The 20,090-nt window shown below is 37.1% G+C and overlaps 1 protein-coding gene across 1 annotated transcript in view; it reads left to right on the top strand.

The window, feature by feature from the left end:
- Positions 1-20,090, top strand: part of ATP8A1 (ATPase, aminophospholipid transporter (APLT), class I, type 8A, member 1) — a 292,825-nt gene that overhangs the window by 107,055 nt on the left and 165,680 nt on the right. The window contains exons 16-19 of the mRNA XM_011968920.1: positions 9,654-9,726; positions 13,010-13,115; positions 14,326-14,408; positions 16,529-16,578. Of these exons, the coding sequence (XP_011824310.1) occupies positions 9,654-9,726; positions 13,010-13,115; positions 14,326-14,408; positions 16,529-16,578 (312 nt within the window). The remainder of the gene's footprint in view (positions 1-9,653; positions 9,727-13,009; positions 13,116-14,325; positions 14,409-16,528; positions 16,579-20,090) is intronic.

The following is a 20,090-nucleotide window of genomic DNA, read 5'->3' as shown; positions in this document are numbered from 1 at the left end:
CTTTACATCCCTTGTAAGTTGGATTCCTAGGTATTTTATTCTCTTTGAAGCTATTGTGAATGGGAGTTCATTCATAATTTTTAACATTTTTAAATGTACCAAAGCATCTTACTATTAGTGGATAATTCAAGTTTAATATTGTATATATTCCCTCTTATTTAATCCTTTGAGAAGTAGTTAAAATTTTGACTATATCTGCTTTTCTGTAACATTAACATAATTCTGTTAATTTTAAATATTGTTCATTAGTGTAGAAGTGATATACATATCCTCTAAAATAACTCAGTTACTCCTAACAAGAAATTGCCTTCTCCATATTTTTCTTAATATTGGAAGGAAATGTTAAAAATTGGTATTTGTTCACTCAGGTCATTCAAAATATTCTACTTTCGATAAAGGTTGTTTCATAACTTTTATTGGTGCTGGAAAGAGAGGATGTCATTTTATCTAGTTTAGTAAGTTCTTTGTGTAAAACACCCTTTTGGAAAATTCGATATTCTAAACTAGGTAACTCCAAATAAGAAGTGTCAGCTATGTCATAAGTTGCTTGTACATTTCCACTTATAATTACATATAAACTTAGATAGTAATGATTTTAAAACATAACAATAGGAAAGGCTTTCACTACCATTACAGTAAAGTGAGTTGTTTGTTTGTTTGTTTGTTGAGATGGAGTTTCATTCTGTCACCCAGGCTGGAGTGTAGTGACGCAATCTTGACTCACTGCAACCTCCACCTCCCAGATTAAAGTGATTCTCCTGCCTCAGCCTCCTGAGTAGCTGGGACTACAGGCACGCACCACCACACCTGGCTAATTTTTTGTATTTTTAGCAGAGATGGGGTTTTACTATGTCGCCAGGCTAGTCTTAAACTCCTGACCCCAGGTGATTCACCCACCTCAGCCTCCCAAAGTGCTGGGATTACAGGTGTCAGCCACCATGCCAAGCCTCAAGCTTTATTTTAAATATATACTTGGATTCTCCATCTATAAAATAATTAATTACCTGTAGGCCTGCAAAAATGAAAGAACTAATGTTTCCTGAGCTGCCACTGTGTCCAGGGTTATGTGGTGTGATCAAAGATGTGGGCTTTGGATACTAAGCAACCAAGTTTAGATTTTCGTTCTTCTGGTGCTGTTGAGCAAGTTGCTTAACTCTCTGCCTGCATGTCCTCATCTGGAAGAATGTAGATTATAATAGTTGCATCATCAGGAGGTTTTAAAGATTAGATGAGCTCTGTTTGTATAGTGCTTTGGATAGTGTCTGCACATAGTAAACCCACACTGAGTGTTAGTTCTGGTGCTCTCACTTAATTCTCATGACATATTTGACATGGCCATTTTAAAGATGGTGAAATTCAGGCTAGGAAGCTAATAAGCAGTTTGCCCAAAATTATAAAACGAGTAGATGTGACAGTTGAAACCTACATCAGCCTGGTTATAAAACAGTACTGGTTACATTACATCCTATGGACTTTAAAGAACTTTAAAGACTATCTGCTTTTTAGATCACAAGATAGTCTTGCAATTTCAGTCATTTTATCTTGATATTTCTCTTTTTCATTTAATATTTTTCAACCTAGAATTTCTTCCAGTAAATTTCTTGTGGTGTTAGGCAAGAGCAGATGAAGCAGGTAAAATTTAACACATTTGAGTAGAGTTAGCTGAAGGCGTACAACTTTGCACAACTTTGAGCATTTGCTCAACCTCATCTACTTGGTTTCACGTTGCCAGTGAGACCAAGATCAAAAGTGTGATCCCAGCTGAATCCTGTGCTCCAGGCGTCTGACTGCATCTTCACCCTGATCTTCAGGAGTAAAGAGTGTAGATGACTCTATAAATCCAAAATCTGAGAGGGCATTCCAGTATGGCTGTTCGGCAGCTTCAGTTTCATGTAAAGTTCATTAAATTCCATGTATAAAACCCATGAGCTTATATGTATTTTACTGCCCTACTTGAACCAGTATTCACAAAAATGCCAAGAAAACATAATTACCTCTTAGGTATATGTAGATTACATATTTACATTTAGTTGAGTTTGAAGGCAACCTGTAATATATTAAGCCTTTCCACATATTCTGTTAACATTAAAGATAATCACATGATGGTTGTAGCTCTACTCACTTAGGTATATTAATATAAATAGTTTATAGAGATAAAACTGTTTCTCAACCAGTAGCTACCAATTGCGAATTAACCTGGTTTTCTCATCATTGCCAAGAACCATCAGCTGGCATATAACCTTTTTATGCCAGATTAATTGCTTTTTATTTAAGGAATTAATTAATCAGATTAACCAGATTAATTCCTTTTTATTAAAAATCTACTCTAGATTGATAGTGTCAGTATTTTGGATTGGAAGGGAAAAATCTATTTATTCTTAACATCAATGTAGCCCTAAGATATGCTCATTTTCTAAAACTGTGTATTTCTATAATTACTTTTTCTCATTTTCTGTCTTCTGTTGTGGAAAATTTTAAGCATGAACAAAAGCAGACAGATGTACTGATCTACCTGCTTCAATAATATGCACTTAAGACCAGTTCATTTATGCCTTTCCCCCACTATCATTTTGAAGCAAATCCAAAATAACATATGATTTGTTTTTTCTCAACTGTTTAATATAGTTTCTCATTATTCTTGTTGATAATTGTTTAAATGCTAATGAGGGTATTCCCCAGAGGATCACCTTAAAGTGTTCTGTGCTTAGTCATTTCATTGTGGATTTTAGTATTATCACAATATCAGTGGATAGTACTACACTGTATTTTCTATCCTCTGGTCTTATTTATTTTCTCATTTCATTCTGGTCTATAATTATGTATGAAGTGAGTGGTATTCATTTATTCTGCTGCAAAAGCTAGGCTCACTGAAACATTCTTCCAGGTCTGTATAACAAAGAGATCTAACACATCCAAATTCATGTTAGTCTTCAAAGCAGTCACCTTGGCAGGTAATTTGTTTATTCCAGTAATGCAGCCGATTCACAGAATGTTTTTGAAATTCCTGTTTTGTAATTGCCTTTAGAAATATGTTGAGTCACATAGTTTATTAGTGCATTTTCAAGCTACTGATAAAGATATACCTAAGACTGGACAATTAACAAAAGAAAAGTTTAATTGAACTTACAGTTCCATGTGGCTGGGGAAGCCTCACAATCATGGCAGAAGGCAAGGAGGAGTAAGTCACGTCTTACATGGATAGCAGCACGCAAAGAGAGAGCTTGTGCAGGAAAACTCCCCCTTATAATAACCATAAGATCTCGTGAGACTTAACTCACTGTCATGAGAACAGCACAGGAAAGACCTGTCCACATGATTGAATTACCTCCCACCAGGTCCCTCCCATAACACGTGGGAATTCAAGATGAGATTTGGGTGGGGACAGAGCCAAACCATATCATTCTGCCCCTGGCCTCTCCCGAATCTTATGTCCTCACATTTCAAAACCAATCATGCCTTCCTAACAGTCCCACAAAGTCTTAACTCATTTCAGCATTAACTCAGAAGTCCACAGTCCAAAGTCTCATCCAAGACAAGGCAAGTCCCTTCTGCCTAAGAGCCTGTAAAATCAAAAGCAAGTTACTTACTTCCTAGATATAATGGAGGTATAGGCATTGGGTAAATACAGCCATTCCAAATGGGAGACATTGGCCAAAACAAAGGGGCTACAGGCCCCACGCAAGTCTGAAATCCAGCATGGCTGTCAAATCTTAAAGGTCCAAAATCATCTCCTTTGATTCCATGTCTCACATCCAGGTCACACTGATGCAAGAGGTGGGTTCCCATTGTCTTGGGCAGCTCCACTCCTATAGCTCTGCAGGGTACTGCCTCCCTCCTGGCTGCTTTCACAGGCTGGCATTGAGTGTTTGCAGCTTTTCCAGGTGTGTGGTGCAAGCTGTCAGTGGATCCAACATTCTGGGGTCTGGAGGACAGTGGCCCTCTTCTCACAGCTCCACTAGGTGGTGCCCCAGTAGGGAGTCTGTGTAGGGGCTCTGACCCCACATTTTCCTTCTGCACTGCCCTAGCAGAGGTTCTCCATGAAGGCCCTACCCCATAGCAAACTTTTGCCTGGGCATCCAGGCGTTTTCATACATCTTCTGAAGTCTAGGCAGAGGTTCCCAAACCTCAATTCTTTTTTTTTTTTTTTTTTTTTCCTCCTCCCAGACAGAGTTCTGCTCTGTTGTCCAGGCTGGAGTACAGTAGTGCAATCTTGGCTTACTGCAACCTTTTCCTTCTTGGGTCAAGTGATTCTCCTGCCTTGGCCTCCCGAGTAGCTGGGATTACAGGTGTGTGCCACCATGCCCACCTAATTTTAAGTATTTTTGGTAGAGACAGGGTTTCCCCAGTTGGCCAGGCTGGTCTCGAACTTCTGACCTCTGGTGATCGAGCTGCCTCAGCTTCCCAAAGTGCTAGGATTACAGGTGTGAGCCACCACGCCGGCCCAAACTTCAGTTCTTGACTTCTGTGTACCCACAGGCTCAACACTGCGTGGAAGCTGCCAAGACTTGGGGCTTTCATCCTCTGAAGCAACAGTCCAAGCTGTACCTTGGTCCCTTTTAGTTATGGCTGGAAAAAGCAGAAAGACGTGGGCCCCGAGAGCCAGACTTTTGTCATGATACCCACCATTAGATCATCATCATACCTTCAGGTGTTAGAGTGTTAGTGCAACTAACACCTGGCCCATACCTCATGGAATTGCACAGGAGGGCCCAGGAAAGCCTCATGAATGTCTTACCAAACAGGGAGAGAGATGGAGGTGGCGCAGGAGCTAGGAGCTAGGAGCAGTTTTTAGGTCCCTATTTAGATCCACTCCTAAGAGGAGGAAGAGCCACAGAGCTCAGCTCCCTGCAGGTCCAAGTCGAAGAGCCAGCGACTTCCTGTTGAGATGAGCACTCAAATTACTTTTGCACCAATCTAATATTTAGATCTGTGTTGAAAATCATATACTTTTCTCTGTGCACCCCTAATTGCAGGCTCCCAGCTCCTAAATAAAGAAGTTCCCTATATATGCTAAACAATTCTGTCTACTCAGGACATTTGGAACGTTAAAGAATGTGTAGTTTGTCATTCTGCTTGCTTAAGTGTTCAAATGTGTAGACAGCCGTGAGTTCCCATTCTAGTGGTATGTCTGAGCTGCCCTCCCTGTTCCTTACTCATTAAAGTGATGAATTTTATAAAAGCAAAACAAAAACCAAAACAACAAAACAGTGTTATTTTAAAGTTATACTGCTTTTTTCGTGTGTGCATGAGTGTAATATGTGTATGTGTATAATGTACATTTATGGTAAGGTGTTTTTATATTTCACGTGACTAATGGGTTCTGTACTTGTTTTAAATTTGATTTTTTTTTAAGTTCACAATGCATTAACATGTTACAAATTCAAAGGGTGTAAAAGAAAAGGTTTTGATCCCCTCCCTGTCATGGAGCCCTCCATTTCCCCTACCAAAGACAGCCTGTGCAACCAATTTCAAGTGTATCCTTACAGATCTCTCCTATAAATATTCATGCATTTATTTTTTCTCTTATTTTTACAGAAAGTGAAGCATACTGTACACACTGCTTTGTACCAGCTTTTCATTTGACAGTGTATCTTTGAGATTTTTTCATATTCCATAAAAAGCTTCCCTTTGTTTGTAAATGCACCACAGTATTTTTAAGCAGCACTACTGATGAACCTTTGGATTTCCTAACTCTTTGCTATTAAAAATGTACTGTAGGGGTTGGGCCCAGTAGCTCATACCTGTAATCACAGCACTTGGGAGGCCGAGGTGGGTAAATCACCTGAGGTCAGGAGTTCGAGACGAGCCTGGCCAACATGGCAAAACCTTGTCTCTACTAAAAACACAAAAATTAGCCAAGCGTGGTGACACATGCCTGTAATCCCAGCTACTTGGGAGGCCGAGGCAGGAGAATCGTTTGAACCCAGGAGGTAGAGGTTGCAGTGAGCTGAGATTATGTCACTGCACACCAAGTGAGCCAAGATTGTGCCATTGCACTCCAGCCTGGGCGACAGAGTGAGACCCTGTCTCAAAAATAAAATCAAAACAAAAGTACTACAAAGTATAAATTTGTACATACAGTATTTTGTACCAGTTAAACAATATAAATTCCTAGAAGTGGAATTACTGGATCAAAGTATTTTAAATTTTAAATTTTGCCCAATTGCTTTTCTTTTAGAATTTCTACCAGTTTATGTTCTCACCAGTGATATTTGCTTTACTATTTTTCCCACAATTGCAACAGCAGAAAGTTGTCAAGTTTTATTTTTGCCACAATGATACATTTAAATTTCACTTCTCTCATTATGAGGTAAAGTTGAATATATCTATAAAGCCATTTACATTTCCTTCCTTGTGAACTGTGTGTTTATATCCTTTGCTCATTGTTGTACTACCTTGCTGATCTTTTTGTAAATTGATCTCTGGGAATTCTTTTTATTCCCTGGAAATTAACCTTTATAAGTTGGAAATATTTTTTCCTAGTTTGTCATTTAGATTTTGACTTTTCTTGCAGAAGTTGGTTTTAAGAGATGGTCTCCCTTTGTCACCCAGGCAGGAGTGCAGTGGTACCATCATAGCTCACTGCAGCTTCAAACTCCAGAGCTCAAGGGATCCTCCCCATTCTGCCTCCCAAGTAGCTGGGATTGCAAGTGCACACCGCCAGACTTGGCTAATTTTTTAATTTTTTGCAGAGGCGGATCTTGCTCTGTTGCCCAGACTGGTTTCAAACTCCTGGCCTCAAGCAGTCTTCCTGCCTCAGCCTCCAAAAGTGCTGGGATTACAGGTGTGAGCTACTGCACCCAGCCTGTTGCCATAGTTTTTGCTATGCAGAAATATTTAGATTTATGTAGCCAGATTTGTGTATTATGTTTTCTGAATTAAGCTTTTTCCGTTCATAAGGTTTTTAAAAAATATATTTCACATATCTTTAGTACATTTATGAAATCATTGATCCATCTGGAGTTTATTTTGGTTTACAAGGTGAAAAGTATGGATTCAGCTCTTTTCTTCCTTTTCTCTGGTGGCTCTCCTGTTGACATGAATTTTGAATTAAAAAAAAGTCTTTAGTACATATTGTCATATGCAAGAACAGCTAATACTGATTAAGCCATATATTCTTTGAATCTTTTTTTATTGCTATAGAGATTCTTCATTTTTGTACGATCAGAAAATGAGTAGTTACAATGTATGATAACTTTTAAGTCAGCCCAAAGAAGCTGCAAATTATATAACATTGTGGATTCCCTTCTGTGTTCCCCTTACCTTAACTGTGATACTCCCTGCCTTATTGCTTCTTGCAAAATACCATGATGTCATTGTCTCCTTGGAAGCAAAGTGCCACTTGAAAATTGCTAGGCAAAAATGTAACCAAATGTTGATGTTGGCTTGCATTTTTATTTGTGAAAGTTTACAAATCATATAGTTTGTCAACTAACAGTCCTATTATTTTTACTTTTACTGTGATGGTTCTTATTTTTAACTGATATAAGCTTGCAAATTTTTTCGTTCATTTTTGCTAAAAGTAAATATTTTGTACAATTTTGGAGAGGAGTGATGGAAGCTCCATGCCTGAGTCATCCAACCCAGGCTGTCTGATTAGAGGATGAGTTGTTTATGCTTTTTGTTTCTGGTTTTTTTGTTTTTGTTTTTGAAACATAGTCTTGCTCTATTACCCAGGCTGGAATGGAGTGCAGTGGTGCAATTTCGGCTCACCGCAACCTCTACCTCCCAGGTTCAAGCAATTCTTGTGCCTCAGCCTCCCGAGTAGCTGGGACCACACCCAACTAATTTTTATATTTTTAGTAGAGATGAGGTTTCATCATGTTAGCCAGGCTGGTCTCGAACTCCTGACCTCAGGTGATCTGTCCACCTCAGCCTCCCAAAGTGCTGGGATTACAGGCCTGAGCTACTGCGCCCAGCCTGTTTTGGGTTTTTTTAGTTATCTTGGGAAGGAAGTCACTTTCTAGATGAAGAGTTCTTTTTTAGCATTATTCTTGACAGAACCTTCATTAGTGAATGGAAAATGGGGTATGTCCCTGTAAATATTTCAATTGCGTATCTAGAGCTACTCATTTATAAATATGTTTGAAAATTAAGTCAATTGTAGTAACTGATTTATAAAATGAAAGAATTGGTGAGATTAATAAGATGTATCTTCAGATTTAAACGGCTTTTAGTCTGGAATTCTTTGGAAAGAAAATAGACTTCTTGCAATATGTTACTGTGTGTATTCCTTGACATTTCAGTTTAACAAGTAGAAAAGTGCAGCTGCACACCATTTATGAATATATTTTAATAGGAAAATTTCATAAAGCCTCAAGTAATGAACTCTTTTTAATAAATGGTAAATTTGGAGGAGAGATATATGCTATCTTTTTGTCTACACATTGATAAGTCATTTAAAAGTTCTCGGTTTTTTTCTTCTATCTTTAAAACTAGAGAAATAATAATAATGATAGTGATGATGAGGTGTTCACTTTGGCCCCCAAGGATATTTTGATCATTCTAAACTACCTGCTAATAAAGATGTATTTTTCTTACGATTTGGAGACTTAATAGACCAAATTACTACATGTAAATATGTGTTCCATTATAAACATTCTAACTTCCTCCTTCAGTTTACTGGAGAAATGTGTTTGATTGAAGATACTGTATATGTTCTATTCTTTCAAATTCTATTTTCTTCAGTGACTTTTCCTTCCTGTCAAGCTGCTGTCTTTACAATATGATAGTCTTGATATCTGATATGTTGACATTTACTGTTTGTAACTTGTAAATGTTGTGATTAAAAGCTTTCTGGATTATAATTATTTAGTATTGGACACATTTTTTTCCCTTACTGAAATCTGAAATTTTCTTCTGTGCACTAAAGCTCAGATGTATATATTTTTACTAAACTTTGCAAACTGTACCCTTTTCTTTTGACATTCCCACTTGTGTTCCTTGTTTTTCCTTTGAATCTCAGTATTTTTGTATTAAATTGTATGGCCATGAGATTAATGATAGTTAGTTTGCATAGATAATTGACTCCATTTATATCATATGAAGTACATAATACATTTGCTCATATGAAGATAGCCACAGCACAAAAATTCCATACTTTCATTATTTGTTCTTACATTTACAGAACAAATGTAATATGTTTATAAATATTTGCTCAGATATGAATGATAAATGTTGATATACTCTGTAAATGGTTTATTCATGTTCTTATTTCATATGATTTTCATCACTACATATAAAAGATCATGACTAAAATAGAAGACTATTTTGTGTAATAGCTTTCGTTAATTCTTAGAATCCTAAAAACTGAAAATATTATGGAAATGGAAGAAATTCAATTCCAGGTGTTTTAATAGTTTTATTTTTTATATTTTTTAAAATTTCATGTGGCTGCAATATAATTTAACTCCAGAAAAAATGAACTATAAAGTACTATTTTTCATTACATTGCAAATATCTTTCACATTTTAGAATGCTTGAATATATTTTATGATGCAGTCATGAAATCGGTGATGTTATTTAGAAATGCAGGCCAAATTAATTTATTAAGGGTTTGGAGACATAACACTTTACTTATAAAGTACATTAACAAATATATCAGTGGGTTTGTATAAATGAACTGGGTTTACTCTATTTTTTACCCCCTTCAGGCAGAACTCACAGTTTGGAGACGAAAAAACATTTAGTGATTCATCATTGTTGGAAAATCTCCAAAATAATCATGTAAGTTACATAAAACCATTATCTTTTTGTTAGTGAATAAAAACTAATGAATGTGTCTCTGAATTATCTTCTATGTTTATATATTTCTCTTTTTTTTACTTTCATGATTATTTATTTATTTATTTATTTATTTTGAAACAGAGTCTCACTCTGTTGCTAAGGCTGGAGTGCAGTGGCATGATCTTGGCTCACTGCAACCTCTGCCTCCCAGAATCAAGCCATTTTCCTGTATCAGCCTCCCAAGTAGCTGGGATTACAGGCGCCCGCCACCATACCTGGCTAATTTTTGTATTTTAGTAGAGACAGCGTTTTGCCATGTTGGCCAGGCTTAAACTCCTGACCTCAGGTGTTCCACCCACCTCAGCCTCCCAAAATGCTGGGATTATAGGCATGAGCCACCATGCCTGGCCTCATGATCATTTTTAATAATTATCAAAATCTATGCCAATTCCTTTTTACTTGGCCAACATTAATTCATGGTTATTAATTTGGTTTTAATATTATCATTCATCAATATTCTGTCTTTTCAAATTGTTTCATTTCAAATGATTATAGAACGCTCTGTGATACAATTCGATATTAACAATTTTAGAATATCTGTGGAAGTAAGTTATCTGCTTAGTACCATAGGCTGGTGCTAAATCTACAGTAGAAACTCCAGCTTCTGCCACCCAATGTGAAAATCCTGCTTATGAAGTTACTGACTGTATTAGGGTTCTCTAGGGGGGCAGAACTAATAGGAGATATATATATATATATATATAACTAATAGGATATATATATATATATGAGTTTATTAAGTCATATTAATGCACACAATCACAAGGTCCCACAATAGGCCATCTGCACACTGAGGAGCAAGGAAGCCAGTCCAAGTCCCAAAGCTGAAGAACTTGGAGTTTGATGTTTGAGGGCAGGAAGCACCCAGCACGGGAGAGATGTAGTCTGGGAGGCTAAGCCAGTTGAGCCTTTTCACAGTTTTCTGCCTGCTTTATATTCTGGCCATGCTGGCAGCTGATTAGATGATCTGCCTTTCCCATCCCACTTACTCAAATGTTAATCTCTTTTGGCAGCATGCTCACAGACACACCCCCAGGATCAATAGTTTGCTTCCTTCAATCCAATCAAGTTGATACTCAGTATTAACCATCACACTGACACTCAGGTTTCATAAGATCAACTTAGAGAGTCTTCTGGAGTTAAACCCCAGAGCTTTTTCTCATAACCATTTCAAGCCCAGTATGTCAAAACTCGAACTCATAATTGTTACCCCAAAACATGCATCTTCTCTAGCACGGGTGGGCTTGACACTTTTGCCCGAGTGGGGCCCTATCAGTATGTTGATATGGGTATTTTTGTATCTCTGTTTTCTACACGAGCCTTTGACAAAATATTAACTTCAGGATCTACAAAACCTAGAGCTAGACGACCTATTGCCTCTTGAAATCTCAGCTTTCAGTAAATTGTACCGTCACCTATCTTGTGACTCTTCCTAGGAATTAGAGGATTGTCTTTGATGCCTTCTTTTCTCTCCATGTCCGGATCTCTGAGTCACCAAGCCCTTGTCAGTACTGATTGCTAGAATGTATCTTGGGTGTCAGCTGCAGTTAATCCTCGTTTTCACCCCCCAGTCCAGACCGCCAGTACCCACTCTGTGGATGGCTGTGGTAGCCTCCTGGCCAGTCTCTTGGGTTCCATTTTTACTCCTCTCCAGTTATTGTTGCGCGTGACAGCTGAAAAATGCAAATGGAAATCAAGTCCCCTCACTATCCTGTTTAAGCCTATTCTCTGCCTTCTCTCTTTACTCATAAAGTAACATGTTCTGGCCCCTGCCTAAGCTGTCACCCTCATTTTGAGCTCCTTTTCTTTCTCCTCATCCCACTGACTGCCTTTTATTTTCTAAAACACATCATTTCTTCCTTCTTTATGACCTTTCCTGCTTGACGGAAAGCACTTTGCTCAATTCTTCCTGAGGCTAAAACTTCATCAGCTCAAATATTACATTATCTTGAGAATAACCACAGACTCGCTCAAGTCACATTACATGATATTTGCATATTCCCTTATTTACAGTGCTTGTCACACTGTAAGTAAACAATATGTGTATATTTGTGTTTGGTCTTCCCCACAACACCAAGCTTCACATGGCAGGGACCATGTCTGTTTAGTCCACTGTTCTAGCCTGAACACAGTTTTTTCAAATAATGTTCTGATATATCTTCCTAGTCACTTCACATTATTATTATCTTTTTGTCCAAGAGCATAGAGAAATGTTTTTCCTTTATTAAATTGAATGACATTTCTCTTTATTGAGAGCCAGACAGGAATATATTTAATTTAAAATATCTGGCTTCTCTCCTATAAACCCTAAGCTCCGTGCAGAAAGGATACACCCTTCTGTCTTCTCAGGCTGTAGGAGTCCACTGGACATAGGAGTTGCTCATAATTTCTTATTCATTAAAATATGAATAAAGTTACCATTTTTGAAGAGGAAAGACAAAGCCTTATAGAAAAATCCTCAATCATTATCACCCCAACGCAAAGTATCACGCCAATGCAGTAAGATGGCATGCCTAAAATTTAAATCTGATCAGGAATTACAGCTAGGTAAATGAACATTCTCAAATTTTTCTCCTGTCCTCCAAGGACAAGATTCAGCTTCATCTGCCTTTCTCACTATACTGTTTCTATTTGACAACACCAAGTTGTCTTGTATAAATGTTTAGAAAATGAATGAAAGAGGAGAAAAATAATTTGAATTAAAAAACACATTTTCTTTATAATTGATGTTGGCTTCTTAGTTGGCTATAATCCCACACCCCCTATGTGTAACAGCTATGTTTTTATGGGTTTTTGTTTGTTTGTTTCGTTGGGTTTGTTTTGGTTTTTTTTTTTTTTTTTGGAGACAGAGTCTCACTCTGTTTCCCAGGCTAGAGTACAATGGTGCAATCTCAGCTCACTGCAACCTCTGCCTCCCGGGTTCAGGCGATTCTCCCAACTCAGCTTCCCGAATAGCTGGCATTACAGGTGCCTGCCACCATGCCTGGCTAATTTTTGTATTTTTAGTAGAGTAGGGGTTTCACCAGGCTGCTCTCAAACTCCTGACCTCAGGTGATCCACCCGCCTCGGCCTCCCAAAGTGCCGGGATTACAGCACTGGGATTACAGTGTGAGCTACCACATCCGGCCAACAGCTATGTTCTTAATAGACATGAAGTAATATTACTATCAGTGTCAAAATGTTCACATGAGAAGGGCTTAAATTGTATGTTTATTTTTCACAGCCGACTGCACCTATAATATGTGAATTTCTTACAATGATGGCAGTCTGTCACACAGCAGTGCCAGAGCGAGAAGGTGATAAGATTATTTATCAAGCAGCATCTCCAGGTACAAATGAAGAAATTGTAAAGTATTTTTTTGTGGAAAATTGTTCTGAATGTAAAAGTCAGTTTAATTTTAAAAAGCCAAATTGAGTGTTTTTTTAGATAAAAATTTTTATTTACCAATTAGAAAAACCTTGGCTTTCAAGGTTAAATATATATGTGATATTTTAAAATGTGTAACTTTGTGTATGTAATTTTTGGTATATGACATAAGTTACATGAGAATTTGAATAACATAATTCTCATAAGTGAAAAATGTACTTTTTTACCTATGCATAATAATTTTTCCCTTTATAAATACCTAAGAACTCTTAGTCAAGCTGGTTTTGCATGGGTACAAATAGGAAAAGGAAAATGTGTTTGCCTAAATATAGTAAGCGTATATAACTTTAGAACACCAATTTTGATTTCCTCTTTTGTTAATGATAATAACGAAGTTTGTGTATTTATTTGGGTGAGAAAAGTTTTACACATTTGAAGGGATTCCATAAAATATTATTAGTACAGTTATCAATATTAAGTACTTAGGCTTAATTTTGGATCTATTTTCAATGTAAAATTGGGCAGATAGTTTGATGAGAACTTTGTTAGAAGTGTTTTAAACTGTATTCTAAGCCAGCATCTGTGACTTACAGGATATACTAAATTCCTTAAAAGCGTAAGAATTGTTATATCATATTATTAGGATAGAAACTGTGTGATGTTTTCTTATGCCATACCCTACTCTAGCAATAAAAAGGTTTTATTTAACATGATGAATTTCATAGACATTAAAATCATTATTAGTTCATTTAAAGCTGTTTAAATTGAATCCTCAATGAGCAATATTAGTTTCTCTAGACTCAACAATTTAGGAGGAAAAGGATAAAAGTTTAGAAGGCAGTTTTCTCTGATTCCTTGTGAGAAAGTTTTCTAGCAAATGTGCTGGATGAAGGGGTACATTTAAATTAAGCTTCTTAGGAATTTATGACTAACAGTGAGACTTGACATTTTGGAAATGTAACTCTGAGTTCTATATGTGTCTCCAACACTTAAGATTATTCTCTTCATTTCTTTGGAATTGTCATATAATTTTAAAATAATTGGATTAATAACAGGAGCCAGAATAAAAAGAACTTTAAACAGAAAATTATATTACCTTAATGTACTTCTCTTGTACTGAGAATATTTTTTTTTCAATCATGTATTTGCTTTTACCTCTTTTTCTAAAACAGATGAGGGAGCATTGGTCAGAGCAGCCAAACAATTGAATTTTGTTTTCACTGGAAGAACACCTGACTCAGTGATTATAGATTCAGTAAGTTGTTGTTTTTAAACAAGATTCTTTTTAATGCAAGTAATACATTTGCATAGCTTCAAAGATAAAGTAATACCAAAAAGCTTATAATAAAATAGAGGTTCCCCACTCCAGAAGCAACCACTGGGTGTTCTTTTAGCTATTTCTTCAGGCATTTATACAATCTCATATTTTCAAAAAAAATGGTGATTATTAATACATATTTTGACTCTTCAATTTTAATGTATCTTCTGATTCTGTTACACGAGGATGTATCTCTTGAATCATCATCCTTTTTGTTTATCCTTCCTCATACTCCAAAATTATTATGATTTTATTCCAATTAGTTAAATACTCAGGCCCAATTTTTAAAGTGGGCAAAAGACTTGAGCAGACATTTCACAAAAGAAGCTATATGGATGACCAATAAGCATGTGAGAAAACATTGTTAGTCATTAGGGAGATACGATTAAGACCACAATGAGATAGCACTACATACCTACCCAAGTGATTTTCCCACCTCAGCATCCCAAAGCACTGGAATTACAGGCATGAACCACTGCACCTGACCACTTTTTCTCTTACTTTCTAAAGACTAAAATTTAAAAATGGATGGCACCAAATGCGTAATGACTATGTAGATCAAATGGAGCAATCATATACTGCTAGCAGATGCGTAAGGTGGTACAGTCCCTTTGGAAAATCTTAGAGTTTTCTAATTGAGGTAAACTTACACCTGAGCCAGCAATTGTGCTCACAGTTATACAGCGGAAATGGAAGTTTCTGTTTCTAAAAAGACTTGTAACAAAATGCTCATAGCAGCTTTATTCAGAGTAGCCAAAAACTAGAAACCAAACCAAATGCCCATCAATAGAAGAATGCATAAACAAATTGTGATATAGTCTCAATGGAACATCTAAACAATAAAAAAGAATGAGTTATTGATTCATCAACAGCATGGATGAAAAATGAATCAAAACAATCAAAAACATTATGCCGAGCAAAAAAAAAAAAAAGCCAGACACAAAGGAGTGCATCCTTTTTAATTTCATTTTTATGCAGCTCAAGATGCAGGAAAAAGTGATTTATGGTGATAGAATGCAGAACAGTGGTTGCCTCAGGGCAGGGAGGAGATTGATTGAAAAAGGGCACAACGGAATTTATAGGGTGGTGGGAATGTTTTGTATCTTGATTGGGATGCTAATTACCAAACTATACAATTTTCCTTTGACTCTATCTTAAAGGTCTATGCATTTTATTATATATAAATTATGTCTCATTTAAAAATTATTTACTTTCTGTGTAGTATTGCCTTCTCTTTTACCTGTACAATATTCATAACTGAACATTGTTGTATTTGATAATTTTTTTTTTTTAATTTTGTGTTTTCCGACACCAATTTTTTTTTTTAGAGATGGCATCTTGCTCTGTCACCCAGGCTGGAGTACAGTGGTATAATCATAACTAACCGTAGCCTTGAACCCCTGGACTCAAGTGACGCTCCTGCCTCAGCCTCTAAAATAGCTGGGATTATAGTAGGCATGCGCCACCACACCTGATTTTAAAAAAAAACTTATTTTTTAATAGAGATGGGGTCTTGCTGAATTGCCACAGCTGGTCTTAACTCCTGAGCTCAATTAATTCTCCCACCTCAGCCTCCCAAAGCACTGGAATTACAGGCACGGCCACTGGACCTGGGCACTTTTTCCATCATTTTCTAAAGATAAATCTCTTACCTGTTTGTTCCATTGCTTCCCTGGTTTTTTCTTATTATCTGTATTAATTGTTCCCATACTTTCTAGTATACTTTTCTCAATACAATCACACCATATAATCTGTTCATTGGCAGTTCTTTCCTTTCCACAGCCCTTTTGAATCCCTCCATTCTCTTGTCTGGGCAGGTTATATTCTAAGAACTCTTCAGTGACACTTTGAATTCCTTTTGGTTTTCTCCTGTTTTGGATTTTCTGTTTCCTGTAACTCAGTTAACGTAAAAGTTAGTAAGCTCCCTTCCATATTTCAGTAGGGAAAATTTGTTCATGTTGACATTTTTTGCAGTAAAACTTTATGACTAGGATTTATTTCCAAGAAGCTTAAGACATTTCCAACTGTATTTAATTATATATTCCTTTTCTTCTTAGCTGGGGCAGGAAGAAAGATATGAATTGCTCAATGTCTTGGAGTTTACCAGGTAAAACATCTGCTCAGTTATTTGTATGGATAAGATAATTTTATATCCATTTTTATTTTTCCCTTTCGAATAACTAGAAGGTATGCTTTGTTTTTATTTGACTAAATTTGTTTAGACAAAATATTAAATCAAAATCTTTAGTACATTTTTGATTCTCATTATCTGTAGATAAATCACAAACCACTTTCTTCAGAGTATTACAATGTGTGACCACTGGTAGCAGTTTTAAAGTGTTTTTGAAAGTTGATCTCATGGAGGTAGAGAGTAGAATGATAGATACTAGGTGATGTGAAGGATGTGTGGGTGGGAGGGGAAGGGATAAAGAGAGGTTGGTTAATGGGTATGAACATACAGTTATGTTGAAGAATTAAATTCTGATGTTTGATAATAAAATAGGGTAACTATAGTTAACAACAATGTGTTGTGTATTTCAAAATAGCTAGAAGAGAGGACTTAAAATGTTCCCAGACGTACAAGTAATAAATACTCAAGATCATGCATATTCCAAACACCCTGATGTGATCATTATAAATTCTATGCATCTAACAGAATATCACATATACCCCATAAATATGTACAAATACTATGTATCAATTTTCAAATTTAGAAAAAGAAATCTTTTTGAAGTATAACTGCCTGATTCACAAGCCCAGGGTATATGGCCAGGCATCTTGTGGCTGCTGATCTGGAAACACAGTTATGTTTAGAGGCATCAGATTTATGTGGGGTAGAGATGAGTCAGGGTCAGGAAGCCAGCATTCTAATTATATGCTCATTATATCTAATTGTCTTCAGGATTTGGGAAACCATATTCGTGTCTCTGTTAAGTATAAGACCAGTTACCATATATTAGGAAAGAATAGAAAGCAAAGTGATTGTCCTACTTATTTTATTTCTTAAGGTCGAATAATAGATCCCTTCGGTTATAATCAGTGATAAATCTATGAGTGTTCAGTCTTTTACTCCCACATGACGATGTAACCTGCTTACCTGCATTCTTGAGGCAGAGAGGCCCTTGCTGCAGGGTCTTTAAAGACTACATCACCATTCACAGGACACTTCACAGAGTTAAGGCCATGAGGAAGCAATGCTGTTGTTCAAGGAAATAAGTGTCCATCATTTTTCTTGAACTTTCTTCTGCATAAGGCAAACTCGTACATTGCTTAGGAAAGGCATTTCTCTTTCTATGCAAACTTTGGTTGCTTCTTGATTGGGAGTGACCACATGCCAGTGGTTAATAACAAAAATAATGGAGTCTGTCTGACTTATTATTTAAAGTTTTTTTTTAACTTATATGCTCTGAAAAGTCCAAAGAAGACGAATACATTGAATAAACCAAATGGAGTATTTTCAAAGTGCACCCCTCATCTCTTTCTTTTCATGTCAAAGTGATTGTTTGTCCCAAGCTTATTTGTGTTATATCTGTAGACTGTCATTAAGTAGTCTATTAATTGCCATTTAGATACATTTTTTAAACCACACTTAGCACTATGCTAGGTGATGAGTGCCATGAAGAAAAAAATAAAGCAGGGTTGGGAGTTTCCGTTCTTTCAGGATTCACTGATGAAGATGGGTTTAAGAATTAACATGAGAAAAGTGAATATGATGCTGTTAAAATAGTCCCTATGAAAGACATTTGTGGTTTAGACTAGGATGATGGTAGTGAAAATAAAAGGAAGTTAATAGAATTCATGTACCTTGTAGAGGAATATCTGAGGGACTTTGTGAGGGATTGGCGGTGGAAGGCGAAAAGAGGAAGGCGTTAGGTTCTCTGGCATGAACAACTGGGTAGACAGAGGTACCATTTACACAGATGGCAGAAGTGGGAATAGCAGTAGATGTGGAGGTTGAAATGTTTACAGTTTTAGGTTTTAGATGCCTGTGAGACGTACAAACGGAGGTGTCAGGTAAGCAGTTGAATATAAGGGCCTGAAATAAGTCTGTAGCTGAAAGAGCAATTTGGCAGTCAGTGGTTGGTAAGTGGTATTTGAAGTCATAAAACTGAATGGGATCTCCTGAAGAGAAGATATAAAATGAGGGGAAAATGGAAGGCTGATGATTAAGCCATGAGGGTAAGGGTTGATTAGAAAAAGAGGAATCAGCAAAAGAGACAACCTTGTTAAAGATGTAGAGGACAGCAAGAGGGTCATAGCACAGAGCCAGGAGAACAGGGTTCAAGGAGAGAGTGGTCATCTGTGTCGGAGACTGCTGCAAGGTTAGGTAAGAAGTTTGAGAAGTATTTGTTGAATGTAGCTATTCATTGGAATGGCAAGGAGAGAAGAACAAGGAGAAGACTGAACAAGGGAATGAAGCGGGTAGATGAGTGAAGACACAGTATGTAGTGATGGTTTAGAGAAGGTGAAATGTGAAAGAGTTGAAAAGGGATGTGGCTTAATGGAGGGGTGGTTGCATTGGGTGAGTTTTGTAGGGGAGAGAACAGAATATGCTTAAATGCTTATGAACAGGATCCTTACAAAAGGAGAAGAGGCAGATTCAGGGGAGAACAGCATAACCTTTGGACCGAGGTTACCGAGAAAGTGAGAGGAGGTTCACAGACATGTGGAAGGAAGGCCTCTGATAGGAGGAAAATGTTTCTTCCATCATTTCAGGAAAAAAGATGGAGGGGATGGTGCACACATAGATATGCACATTTTAATGGCAGAAAGAAAAGGGATTTATTCCCACCCCCAAAACAGAGACAGAGTGTCACTCTGTTGCCCAGGCTATAGTGCAGTGGCGCAATCTCGGCTCACTGCAACCTCCGCCTCCCAGGTTCAAGCGATTCTCCTGCCTCAGCCTCCTGAGTAGCTGGGATTACAGGCACGCGACACCAGGCCTGGCTAATTTTTGTATTTTTCATAGAGACAGGGTGTCACCATGTTGGTCAGGCTGGGCTTTAACTCCTGACCTCGTGATCCCCCTGCCTCAGCCTCCCAAAGTGGTGGAATTACAGGCGTGAGCCACCGTGCCCACCTGGGAACTTAAATATTTCTAAATACCTCTGAAAGAAACTCCTGACTGTACGCTATGATACCATAACTGACTGCTGCTGTATATTGAACTCATCTCAGTTTTTTAGCAGGTAAAACAAATAGATACATTTGAGTAGTCCTTTTCTGCCCTCCGTTCTGAGGAGGATGCTTATACGCTCATGGTCCAAATGAGTCCTATCCTTTGTAATGCTGTCCCAGTTTCTTCCATTCACTGTTATTCGCTCTCTCTTTTTACTAATGCTTTGGAAGATGTACATTTGACAGACAGTTCTTTTTAAACGATGTCACCAACTCAGTATTAAAATGTTTGTGCTCATTAGCTTAATTTTGCTGCATAAATCAGGTTTTTAGCATGACGCCAGTGGTTTGCTAGTCATCATTGAAGAACAATAGTTGTGAATGCTTAAGTTGTTTTTTAAAGTACTAGTATTTGCCTTCATGTGTAATGGGGTGTCACTGATTATCGTTTCTATTTGTAATAAAAATTGATTTGTATTGATATTTCTATTTTTAATAAAA

The sequence above is a fragment of the Mandrillus leucophaeus genome, unplaced genomic scaffold (genome assembly GCF_000951045.1).
Source record: "Mandrillus leucophaeus isolate KB7577 unplaced genomic scaffold, Mleu.le_1.0 Scaffold865, whole genome shotgun sequence".
NCBI classification, from domain to species: domain Eukaryota; kingdom Metazoa; phylum Chordata; class Mammalia; order Primates; family Cercopithecidae; genus Mandrillus; species Mandrillus leucophaeus.
This window is presented reverse-complemented; position numbering and strand designations above follow the sequence as displayed.